Here is a 13,066-nt window from a genome sequence, read left to right as displayed (position 1 = left end):
TGCAGCGGGAGCATGGCGGCGGGGACGGCGGTGCAGCGGGAGCATGGCGGCGGGGACGGCGGTGGATCGGGAGCGGCAGCGGTGCAGCGGGAGCATGGCGGCGGGGACGGCGGTGGATCGGGAGCGGCGGCGGAGACAGCGGTGCAGCGGGAGCATGGCGGCGGAGACAGCGGTGCAGCGGGAGCATGGCGGCGGGGACAGCGGTGCATCGGGAGCATGGCGGCGGGGACAGCGGTGAAGCGGCAGCAGCGGCGGGGCGATCGGAGACAGCGGCAGCAGCGGCGGGGCGATCGGAGACAGCGGCGGGGACAGCGGTGAAGCGGGAGCAGCGGCGGGGCGATCGGAGACAGCGGCGGTGAAGCGGGAGCAGCGGCGGGGCGATCGGAGACAGCGGCGGTGAAGCGGGAGCAGCGGCGGGGCGATCGGAGACAGCGGTGGTGAAGCGGGAGCAGCGGCGGGGACAGCGGTGAAGTGGGAGCAGCGGCGGGGCGATCGGGGACAGGGGCGGGCGGCGGGGCGATCGGGGACAGGAGCGGGCGGCGGGGACAACAACTTACCGCTCTCCTCGGCTTCCAGGGACGGTCACAGGCCGCAGATCCACATTGATTGGAGAGAGCGGTCACAAGACCGGTCTCTCCAATCAGAGCTGGGGGCGGGTGAAGCATCGATCACCCAGCTCCAGCCAATGGCCAGTGCTACAGCAGCACTGATCAGGGCTGAATTTCAATGTTCCAGCCATTTTCAATGGCTGGAACATTACAGTGGCTGTAATTGGCTGAGCGGCGTTCGTCAGCCAATCACAGCCTCTGTAGGTTCGGGGAGGAGGCACCACCCCTCCTGACGTCAGGCAGAGGTCCCCTCCTTCCCGAATCCACCGTTTAAGTAAATAAATTTCACTCCCCGGGGCTCCGGGACCGCGATTTCGCCAGGACGTACTGAGTATGTCATGGGTCCTTTAGCACCATGTCACCATGACGTACTCAGTACGTCCAAGGTCGTTAAGGGGTTAAAGAAACTTTCTTTTTTGCCAGGAAATTGACTGATGAGTAATTCTCCCCCAATGTTAAGGGCCTGGGTTGATTCTGTAATAATCACATATGACAAATCAGTGTATTATAATAGAGGATACACTATTTGATAAGGAACGGGACACATGGGACTCATCGGCACAGATGGTCTTTCACAGTTGAGGTATCATTTACACTACCAGTATAGGTTACATTTAGTTTGGAGATATCAGTGGAAATGTTACAGTGGGCAGCAAAAGGTTTTATTAGGTTCTACGTCAGGTTTGATTGCAAAAATGTAACTTGTATATTGTTTCTCTGCTTCTTCAACACAACAAGGGTTTTAACTTGCTAAAATCAAACTATATAATGATACGTGTACCCGAGTAGCTCCTTTTATGTATACATTTTGAAGAACAATGCATATTGTTGTACTTTTTGTTTTCTACTTCTGAAAAAGTCTTTTGGAATATATCTATTATTGTTGTGTAACTGTTTTTAATAAAACAATTAAAAATAAATAAAAGAGAATAGGTTTCTGGTGACATTTTGGCAGAATTCAGACTTCCGTGAATTATTCAGTGACCAGGCAGCAATATACAGACCGGCCGCAGGGCTCCTGACAGACCTCAACAGCCACATGTGTGCCTAATAAGACTGTCCAGGGCTGGACATCAGTCCTTAGTTGTTTCATGGATGTCTGAATTTAGACTTACTCTTTGTTAGAAATCTCATATCGAGGTAACTTTTTTTTTTCCCTCCCTGTGCTAGAATGTGCTCCGTGTTTTCATTATCGAAGCAGAAAACCTTATTGCAAAGGATAACTTCATGGGAGGAATGATTAAAGGGAAGTCTGACCCTTATGTTGTGATTCGATCTGGAGGAAAATCTGTGCAAACCAAAGTAATAAAAGAGACATTGAATCCACGCTGGGATCAGACCTTTGAGGTATTCTCTACATGCCGAGCCTTTATTGTATACGCTGAGCATGCTTTTACCAGGTAATATGATATGAAGTCATTGTGCTTATTCCGCAGATAATGGTGACTGATGTCCCTGGACAAGATATTGAGTTTCTCTTGTTTGATAAAGATATTGACAAAGATGATGTTCTTGGAAGGTCAGTATGTGAATTACAATCCCATCCATGTCTGCTCCACTTTACATAACATATTGGGAAAAGGAATAATCATCTGTTCTGCACTACAATGTAGCTGTGAGCAGAACACGCACTATTTACAGCCGGCAGTAGCTGCCGTTGATCGCCTCTTACAAGGTCCTCTTGTTACCTGTAAGTAGGTCCCTTTGTGCAACTGATGCTTGTGACTGACAGCCACATAGAATAACGCAGCATGTGAACGCCCCTGTGGAAAGTGGTTTCATCCACTGATTTCATGTGCAAATTTATAACACAATGCTGGCAATTCGCCAATTACCAGCTTGTTTGTCTAGATAGGCCAACTTCTTTAAAGGCTCATCTTCATAAGGCCCTGTGTGCACGGTGCGTTTTTTTTTTTTTTGTCCCGTTTTGCCGCACTTTTGGGTACAGTTTGTTAGCCAAAATTACATGCAGTCCTCCTCCTGCAAAGTCTGAGATTTCAGAAAGACTGTGCACACGCTGCTTCTTTTTTCCTTGCAGCTTTGGTTGCAGAAAAAAGAAGCAGCATGTCACTTCTTTCTGCATTTTTGACCTGCATTTTTTTGTTGAATGTAATGCAAAAATGCCCCCAAAAACGCACCGAAACGCTGCAAAAATGAATACGTTTTATATGCGTTTTTCTGCCAGGGGTGTGTTTTTTGCTGAAGAAACAAAACTGCCGCGTGCGCACATGATCTAAATCAGTAAAAAGTTTGCACATTTCTGATTAAAAATCCGCTCCTTTCTCAAGAATGGAATGATTCTAGCCCTTTTAGCTTACTGCTGATTGCCTAGGTCTATGAGCGATGGCTGTCCACCTAGACAATGAGCGCCTCACTTGCAAGCTCTGCCTGCAGCGTCGGAGAGCAGAGTTCAGGATGGTAATTCGGAGAAAAGCTCTAATAATAAATAGGGGCTACATCATGTATTAAGGCAACAACTGGAAAAAAGAAAAAATATAGAAAGGATGTGCAATTTATTGATAACGCAAAAGGTGCTAACACACAATTGAAACGTGCAGGTAATGCTAGGTGTCCATAACCAGTGTGTGTAACCACATGAATATAAATGTTGAAATTCATTGCACAGAAACACATGGCGATATTATGCGGTATACACACACCGCTTAATATTTGCATGTATTTCTGTCCAATGTATTTCAACCTTTACAGTCCTATGTGGTTACACACAGTGGTTCTGGACGCCTAGCATTACCTGTAAATGTTTTAATTATGTTTGGGTGTTGTTAGCACCTTTTGCGTTATCAATAAATTGCGTATTATTCCAGGTGAGTGTGGCGCCCCTGAGGCTTCCGTCGCAACAGAGGTACTCAACCTCAGCGAGACGTGTGGTATCCCATCCTGGGTAGGAAGGGGGTCATCTACCGGTTCACAGACACAACCTGCACACACCAATTGTTAGGTCACACACCGGGTCAGGGTTTAAGGCAGGTACTCCATTAATGCTGAGAAGCAGTGACCAGTATATCTGGTTATGGAGCCTTAAGTCCCATTTGCTGTCCTGAAGGGGTGGAGCCTGACGGAGTGTGGGAGGAGTCAGTGGAGTAGTTGGAGAACCAGTCAGAGCCGGCCAGTTCTAGTCAGAGGGAGTGACAGTTGACAGGAGTCGAGGGAGAAGGAGTTCAGCCAGAAGGAGTAGGAGACACTACTTCAAGGTGAAGACCCTGGGGGTCCTGCTAGACCCAGGTGACACAGAGAAGGGGTTCCAGACTGCCACGGATGTGCGAGAGGCCTCCCTGGGCTTCTTCCACCAAAAATACTGGGGTGGAGAATCTGGCTGCAATAACGGGGACGGTCCCCAGACAGGAAGATAGACATTTCTTTTAGCAATCCGACGGCCCGGGTGATTGCTATAGGCACCTGAGGCCACAACCTGCCACCCATCCTCTGCAATGGAGGCTTCAAAAGGACCATGGTCAGCCACCCTTTAGTCAGGGCTCGGTGGCGGAGGCACAGGACAGTCCAGAGAAGGTCAACGCTAAAGAGACGGCAAGGAAAGGCACATTGAGGGGTGCATCATTACTGACCCTTGACCTGTTCAGGATCGGCAGAGGCCCACAACAGTGAATCCTGGCACACTACGGGGAAACCGGTCAGCTGCAGTTTTGGAATAAATTGTGAGTAAACATCTTGACTGCAAAGCCTCATGCAGTATGCTTCTTCCTGTGCCCCATCCATTTTCATCATAGACCTTCCTAACAGTTGCCCCGGGGTTACCTGCTCCACCTGTGGGGGGAGCAAGATCACCTCAGCTGCATAATCACCAACTGCCCCGCAGCGGCGGACCATATAGCCGCAAAACCAAAGGTGGCGTCACGAACTTCATCTTATTCAAAAAATACAACTCCCATCATCGTCCTCCCTTTATTATTTATTGAGACACCGCCAGTGTCATGGAGCCGGACCCCCCCGCCACCACTGACATCCCCGGACTAGTCCGGTCCGGTTCCGAGTGACCCCGACCCTGGGGCGGGCGTGTCACTTGTGCGCATCGTTTCTGTATTTTTTTTTTTTGCAATCGTCCAGGACGATGTCCCAACTGTGCTTGGGTTCCGAGCTGTCGAACATTGAGGAGCGGAGCCCCTCCAGCAAGCCGGAAGGTGGACGGCAGGGGAACGGTGTGCCCCTGAAAACCATTTGAGAATAATCCTTTAGAGAGGACTAGTCACCTGGTCAGACTTAAGAAAAGTTGAATACTCACAGGCTAATGAAAGAAGAGCAAAACTGACCCCTTTTGACCTCCCAAGGGGCACCTGTCATCTCTCCTTAAAGGGCTACATTATTACATTTTTCATTCCCCTTTGAATAACCGTTCTGAACTATTTTTTTTTTTTTTACAAATATACTTTTTCTCTTATTCCTTTTGGAAATGTAAAAAAATGACAAATGAGCAAATCACCTAATCCTTATTGAAGTGGAGCATTTGTACCATTCCTGTCACTGGATACAATGAACTTCTGCAATAAAGTTCTCTGCTTTTGTAACGGCTTCAGATAATTTTGCTTCATATGTGTTGCACTGATCTGCATTATTTAGCAATGATGTGTTCCTGATTTGTCACGCCTTTCATTTCAGCTGTAAAGTTCCCGTGAAAAATGTGCTAAAGCAGAAAACAATTGATGAGGTAATATCGAACATCCTCTCATCTTCTGTATTCTATAAACTATATTCACATGTGCTTATAAAGTTGGACAAAATTAGAGAAAACCTGTGTAATACAAAAGTGTAAGACCTAAAAGTAACACAAGATCTATAAAGCTGTGATCACATATATTAAAGGTCAATGGTTCCATCATGTTTGACTGCAAGAATTGTTGAAGATGCCGACAAAACAACGGAAATCTTGATGGTCACAATGGTTCAATGTCAATGCCTCCCTCACAATACAATGTATATAGGCAAATAAGCCGTATAACACAACAAGGAAAAAGAAGCGATCAGACATTCAATGCACTTAATGAATATTTATTGATTGACAGGTGCAGGGTATGAAGGGAAAGCATACACAAGAAAAGGGGGGGGGTATATAATATAATATAATAGATATATATATATATATCTATCTCTATCCGGTGATATCCACCAATACTAACAGTGATAGTAGTGGAGAGTGTCCATGGATCCCCAGTCAGACAATGTCTGCAATTATTAGAATAATATCACTCACCCTAAGGTGTAGTTACCATATCATTGTCATATAGGAATCCATAGAGACCCTCCGCAATCAGGGCAGCAGTCTCAGGCATGATGACTTGATCTGCTGCCCTGATCGCGGAGGAATTGGATGGCAGCTTGGCAATCAAGGGGCAGAAAGGCACAGAGGAACAAAATGAGGGTCCTGACAGTTGTTTTCCGGGTCGTCCGCCCGCTTCTTCTTCGAAACGGCTGTTAGGCCCCTCATTTTGTTCCTCTGTGCCTTGCTGCCTCCTGAGTGCCATCCTGATAAGATAGTCTTCAATGCCAATGTTTTGATTTATATTGCATTTGCACTTTCTATGTATGGGAGCACTATGCTGTGTCTTTAATTTATTGTAACTGCCTATATTGTCTTATATATGCCATATTGTAGAAACTCTTGTTCCTCTATATTATGAATTAATTAGCATTTTGCACCTTATATGCATGGCAGCACTTTTTGACTATCTCTACTTACCTTGGCTATACGGCTTATTTGCCTATATACATTGTATTGCGGGGGAGGCATTGGCACTGTGACCATTCCTTGTCCTCAACTATCCTGATGCACAGATGTTTGTTTTCTTTGTATGTGCAATAAAGATCAGTTCTATTTTGCACGCTTAAATCTCCGTGTTTCCTTTGTACATAACTATGTGAATGCGGTAGTCGATCAGTGGCTGCCATGTTCACATGACATTGCATGTTGATGGCACAATGTCCCCCGTCGGTTTGCTGGTAACTACAGAAGAGCGGGCCAGTCCGGGAGATGAGTATCCTTCTTTTTCTCAATTTCATGGGTTCATTAATAAGATGAACCATGGTGGACAACCCCTTCAATTTATTTAAATTGTTAACTTTTAATTGTTAACAAATGATACATAACAGTAATGTCTGAACTGTCCTCACTCCTTTACCAACCAACAGTGGCTGCCCTTGGAAGGCGTAAAATCCGGAAGATTGCATGTCAAAGTAGAGTGTTTGTCTCAGCTTATGGATCCCTCTCAGCTCGATCAGGTAATTCTTATCAACCTCATGCTGGTTGTAGTCTGTATTACACTGCCTATGTCTCTACATTGTTTGATAAGTTAGTACTCTAAAGCCCCCGTCACATTTAGGGACTTACCAGCGATCCCAAAAACGGTGCGACTTGATAAAGATCGCTGGTAAGTCGCTGGTGAGATGTCACACAGTCAGACCTTACCAATGACTCAGTAACGATACAGGTCGCAGTAGCGACCTGTATAACGATCTCTGCTGTCATTGGGACCCTGTCACACAGCGTCAAACATAGCGATGCGTCCTGTCCAGCAGGACATCGACATTGAAAACAAATGGTCCAGGACATTCAGCAATGACCAGCGACCTCACAGCAGGGGCCAAGGGCGTTGCTGGATGTCACACATAACGAGAACGCTAGCGATATCGCTGTTGCGTCACAAAACCCGTGACTCAGCAGCGATGTCGTTAGCGATGTCGCTTAGTGAGACGTGGCCTTTAGAGGACTTGCTCCTGTCTTGATCTGGCAGTATTATTCTCTTGCATAATCAAATAATGTCATTCTGTTCTTATCGACTGCTATTACTTGTATTTATTTATTTCTTCAGCGCTCTATTGGGAGACCCAGACGATTGGGGTATAGCTACTGCCCTCCGGAGGCCACACAAAGCACTACACTAAAAAGTGCAAGGCCCCTCCCCTTCTGGCTATACCCCCCCGTGACATCACGGGTTCTCCAGTTTTAGCTTTGTGTGCGAAGGAGGTCAGACATCCATGCATAGCTCCACAGATTTTAGTCAGCAGCAGCTGCTGACTATGTCGGATGGAAGAAAAGAGGGCCCATATAGGGCCCCCAGCATGCTCCCTTCTCACCCGTGGATGGTGTTGTAAGGTTGAGGTACTTATTGCTAGTACAGAGGCTGGAGCCCACATGCTGTTTTTCCTTCCCCATCCCCATGAGGGGCTCTGGGTGAAGTGGGATCTTACCGGTCTCCAGGCACAGAGACCGAGCTCCATCCACAGACCCAAAAGAACCTGCTGGATATGGAGCTGAGTATCGTCAGGGACAGGGCCCTGCTACATCAAGGTACTCTGTGTCCCCGGGCAAGCGCGCACACACACACCAGCATTGCTGGGAGTGTTAGTGCGCCGGGGACAACAGCGCGGAGCGCTGGTGCTATTATTCACTGCAGCTTTGCTGAGTGAATTTATGTATTGAAAACGGCCGCGCCGGCCGCTGCTGATTGTTTTTTACATTGTGGCGCGGCTGGGACTTGTGGTGCGCCGGGGGACTTCGGCGTCGGCCGTGCACATAGGACGGCCGCGCTTATTACTCGAGTCCCCGGCTTTGCGGCCTAGTTTTCGTTTCGTTCCCGCCCCAGCCCTGCCAGTCAGAGGAGGGGCGGGACGCTGTACAGAAGCTCAGCGCAGGGAGCTGGAGTCTGCTTTGCATTCTCCAGCCCCCTCTCACTGAACACAGTGAGACGCCGGGTTCCCGCTCTTGGCTGGGGCTCGCCCACGGCCCGCCCCTCTGCACAGGACGGGGAAGAGAAGCCGGCAGCCATTATGGTTTCCACTCTGGGAGAACGGAACCAGTCACAGGTTTTTGGGCGACCTCACACCCGCTCTTGTGCGGGCGGTAAGCAGTACTGACACCACTAATGCTGAAGTGGGCTTTTGGGCTGTGTGCTGATATGCTATGCACTGTACTGTACTGTCGCTATTCTAGGCAACAGCAGCAAATAAGCAATGCTGCTGAGGCACAAGCTTTCAATGCTTCGTCGTTTGCATGTGCTGCAGTGTTTACTGTCAGATTGGGCAACAGCAGCAGTAGAGCAATTTGTGCTAAGGCACAAGCTTTCAATGCTGCTTCGCTTGCATGTGCTGCACGGTTTATTGTTATGCTATACATTCACTGTATGTCGCTATTCTTGGCTAATGCGCCCAGATAAACAGACAAAAGCAGCAGTAGAGCAATGGTGCTACGGCACAAGTTTTCAATGCTGCTTGACTTGCATGGGCTGCAGTGTTTACTGTCATGCTTGTATGCTATACATTCACTGTATGTCGCTATCCTTGGCTAATGTTCCTGGATAAATAGACAACAGCAGCAGAAAGGCTAGGGTGCTAACGCGCAAGCTTTCAATGCTGCTTGGATTGCATGGGCTGCAGTGTTTACTGTCAGGCTTGTATGCTATACATTCACTGTATGTCGCTATCCTTGTCTCATGCTCCTAGATAAATAGACAACAGCAGCAGAAGAGCAAATGTGCCAAGCCACAAGTTTTCAATGCTGCGTGTACTACATGTACTGAAGTGTTTATTTGTACTTCATGCTTGTATGACTATTCACTGTACGGTCGCTATCCTCGGCTAGGCTCTTAGATAGCTAGACAACAACAGCAGAAAAAGACAAGTTGCCAATGCACGGGCTTTCTATGCTGCTTGTACTGCATGTCATACGGTTCCAGGACCCCCAGTGCGTGCAATTGCTCAACCGGGGTCTCTGCTATATGTGGCCAAAAGAACCACCTGTGATCTCTGTCCAGAGACAGGGACGAAGTTGCAGTTTTTCCGCTGATATATATTGTCTGTGACTATGACTGACATCTTACAGACTTTGCACCCCAAGCAGACCGTGGGCAATATGGTTGCAATGACCCTGGCCGCCCTGATTTGGAGCATCTCAAGGCGCCAGAGTGATTCCAGGCATCCCAGAGAGCAGGCATCCGACACGGTCGACAGTCCCAGATGGCCTAAGCGGGCTCGATGGGATTAGCCCTCGACTCCATCACTGGTCAAGGTCCCAGCTGGAGTACTCTCTGTACGTTGAGGCAGACGTAGCTGTTCAGGACTCTGATCCTGAGACCGCTCTCAATCCGGATACACCGGATGGTGACGCTATAGTGAATAATCTTATTGCGTCCATCAACGAAAGGTTGGGTATTTCTCCCTCAACTCCTCCAGTGGAGGGGTCAGCTTCACAGCAAGAGAAATCTCTATTTCAGTATCTCAAGCGTATATTGAGTACTTGTTTAGCACTCTGACTCCAGAGAAGCAGTCCAGAAACGACACGCTTATCACGATAAGCGTTTCTCCGACCGTATTAATGAGACACGTGTCGCTCCCCCCTGACGTGGTCAAGCGCTAGACCCAGTATCCAAATGTGGATCCCCCAATCTCCATGTTTGCAGCTAGATCTATAGTTGTAGTGGTGGATAGGACTTCACTTCAAAATGCCATTGACAGGCAGATTGGCCTCTGGTTGCAATCTGTCTATGAAGCTATCGGCAGGTCGGTTGCTCCGGCAGTCGCAGCCGTGAAGGCACTCCAAGCTATTTCAGCTAGTATTGCGCAGGGGGTCGCTGTCACAGGTACTCTCGGTCCCAGCAGCGTCTTTAACTCGCAATGTCGGCATGGCGAATCATGCTGTTATTGCTGTCCGAGACTCTACGAGCCGGACGTCAGTGGCACCCGCCAACTCCGTGTTTTTACGCAGAGGCTAGTAGTTGAGAGATTGGAACAGAGGCTGCTTCCAACGAAGTGCTTAACCAGGTTGCCTTTATCTAGTGATAGTCTGTTGGTAAGGGTTGAATGAAATCATTCAACTATCCAAGACGACTCAAAAAGCCCAGAAGGGCATAGATTCCTAGCGGGCTCAATCACGCCCGGGGAAGGCAGCCGGAGGACCCGCTACCAAAGTGTTTTTCCTCATAATTTTCAGCCCTCTCACTCCGCAACCGCGGGGGGGCAGACTCCCCCGCTTTAGCGGCATTTACCTACCGCAGGTCAAGGGCCTGTGAGTGAGAGTCAGTTTGTTTTCAAACTACCGCACCGACCGAGCCGAGGCTCTTCTGCAGGCGGAAAGAGCGGTAATCCCTGTTCCTCTTCAGGAACCAGATACGCATTTTGCTCCGACCTGGTCGTGGTGCCAAAATAGGACGGCTCCTTCCGTCCCGTTCTGGCATTTATACTGCTTAACAAGCACGTGAAAACCAGGCGGTTCCGGATGGCATCACTCCGCTCCGTCATTGCCTCTCTGTCTCAAGGAGTTTTCCTAACATCAATAGACATCAGGATGCTTATCTACACGTGCCGATTGCTCCGAGGCACCGGCGTTGGCTACGATTCGTTATTAAAGACGAGAATATTTCGTTTCGTAGCCATACCCGTTGGCTGGCGACAGCCCCACTGGTGTTCACCAAGTTCGTGGCAGCAGAGGGAGCAGTCCCGCGCTCTCACGGTCACTCTGTGATCCTTTACTTGGGCAATCTACTGGTCAAGGCACTCTCCTTTAGAAGCATGCCAACACAACCTGAACATGGCGCTGGACCCTTCCCAGAGTTTCGGGTGGGTCTTCAACTTTTCAAGGTTGAACCCAATCGCTGGCATCTCCTGGAGAGTTTTCACACTCTCTCAGCGATAGTGAAGCTTCCGCTGGACAAACAGCGTTCACTACAGACGAGGGGGCAGTCTCTCCTTCAAGGAGGCGCCTCATCCAGAGGCGAGCTTTTTTCACGCAGTTTCATCTGCGTCCGCCTCAATAGCACATTCTTCGCTTATGGGAGGGAAGTCGATGTCCCTACACAGGAACGTGTCACTTTTCCAGACGGTCAAAGACCGTCTTCAGAGGAGTCCACTCTTCAACTCAGTGGTCTGGAGCTCTGGGCAGTGTATCTTGCACTGCAAGCCTTCCTGCAGTGGCTGGAATGCAAATAGATCCGAATTCAGTCGGACTATCCACAGCGGTGGCATACACCAACCACCAAGGCGGACTACGCAGTCGACAAGCCTCCCAAGAGGTCCGGCGGATTCTGCTATGGGTAGAAGACAGAGCATACACCATATCAGCTGTTCATATCCCGGGCGTACAACACTAGGAAGCAGACTTCCTCAGTCGCCAGGGCGTGGACGCAGGGGAATGGGCTCTGCACCCGTTTGTTTTCAAGAAATCTGTAGCCGCAGGATGAAGACGGACGTCGACGTCATGGCTTCTCGGCAACAACAAGGTCCCGATTTTCATGACGCGGTCTTACGATCAAAGAGCTCTGGCGACAGGCGCCTTGGCTCAGGATTGGTCACAGTTCCAGCTACCGATTGCTGCCACACCATCCTCGTCGCCCCAAACTGGCCGGGGAGGTCGTGGTACCGAGATCTGTGGCACCTCACCGTCGGTCGACCGTGAGCACGACGTCATTGCCACCATGAGACGGGCTAGCCAGCCGCGGTCTGCCAAGATCTACCACAACTCGTGGAAGATATTCTTATCTTAGTGTTCTGCTCAGGGAGTGTCTCCCTGGCCATCGGCATTGCCTACTTTGCCTTCTCTCCTGCAATCTGGTTGGGAAAGAGGTTGGTCGCTCGGCTCCCTTTAAGGGCAAATCTCGGCACTATCCGTGTTCTTTTCAGAAGCGTCTAGCACGTCTTCCTAAGGTGCGCACGTTACTACAGGGGGTTTGTCATATTGTGCCCCCGTACAAGCGGCCGTTAGATCCATGGGATCTGAACAGGGTACTAGTTGCTCTCCAGAAGCCGCCTTTCGAGCCTCTGAGGGAAGTTTCCCTTTCGCGCCTGTCACAGAAAGTGGCCTTTCTGGTTGCGATCACGTCGCTTCGGCGAGTGTCTGAGCTGGCGGCTCTGTCATTCAAGGCTCCCTTCCTAGTATTCCACCAGGACAAGGTGGTGCTGCGCCCTATTCAGGAGTTTCTCCCTAAGGTTGTATCCGCGTTTCTTCTTAATCAGGATATATCCTTACCTTCCTTTTGTTCTCATCCGGTTCTCCGGTATGAAAAGGATTTACAGTTGTTAGTTCTGGGGAGAGCACTCAGAATCTACATTTCCCGCACGGCGCCCATGCGCCGCTCTGATGCATTTTTTGTCCTTGTCGCTGGTACGCGCAAGGGGTTGCAGGTTTCTAAAGCCACCATGGCTCGATGGATCAAAGAACCAATTCTTGAAGACTACCGTCCTGCGGGGCTTCCGGTTCCTTCAGGGCTGAAGGCCCATTCTACCAGAGCCGTAGGTGCGTCCTGGGCATTACGACACCAGGCTACGGCTCAACAGGTGTGCCAGGCAGCTACCTGGTCGAGCCTGCACATTTTTTCACCAAACATTATCAGGTGCATACCTATGCTTCGGCGGACGCCAGCCTAGGTAGAAGAGCCCTGCAGGTGGCAGTGGCTTCCCCATAGGGGAGGGCTGTCTTGCAGCTCTAACATGAGGTATTT

At 49.3% G+C, this 13,066-nt stretch overlaps 1 protein-coding gene across 1 annotated transcript in view; it reads left to right on the top strand.

Moving 5' to 3' along the window:
• ESYT1 (extended synaptotagmin 1) overlaps positions 1 to 13,066 on the top strand; it is a 180,734-nt gene that overhangs the window by 117,905 nt on the left and 49,763 nt on the right. The window contains exons 18-21 of the mRNA XM_075336983.1: positions 1,779 to 1,955; positions 2,045 to 2,127; positions 5,241 to 5,289; positions 6,768 to 6,857. Of these exons, the coding sequence (XP_075193098.1) occupies positions 1,779 to 1,955; positions 2,045 to 2,127; positions 5,241 to 5,289; positions 6,768 to 6,857 (399 nt within the window). The remainder of the gene's footprint in view (positions 1 to 1,778; positions 1,956 to 2,044; positions 2,128 to 5,240; positions 5,290 to 6,767; positions 6,858 to 13,066) is intronic.

The sequence above is a fragment of the Anomaloglossus baeobatrachus genome, chromosome 2 (assembly GCF_048569485.1).
Source record: "Anomaloglossus baeobatrachus isolate aAnoBae1 chromosome 2, aAnoBae1.hap1, whole genome shotgun sequence".
In the NCBI taxonomy this organism is placed as follows: domain Eukaryota; kingdom Metazoa; phylum Chordata; class Amphibia; order Anura; family Aromobatidae; genus Anomaloglossus; species Anomaloglossus baeobatrachus.
Note: the sequence above shows the minus strand (reverse complement) of the source record. Positions and strands in the feature narration are given on the sequence as shown.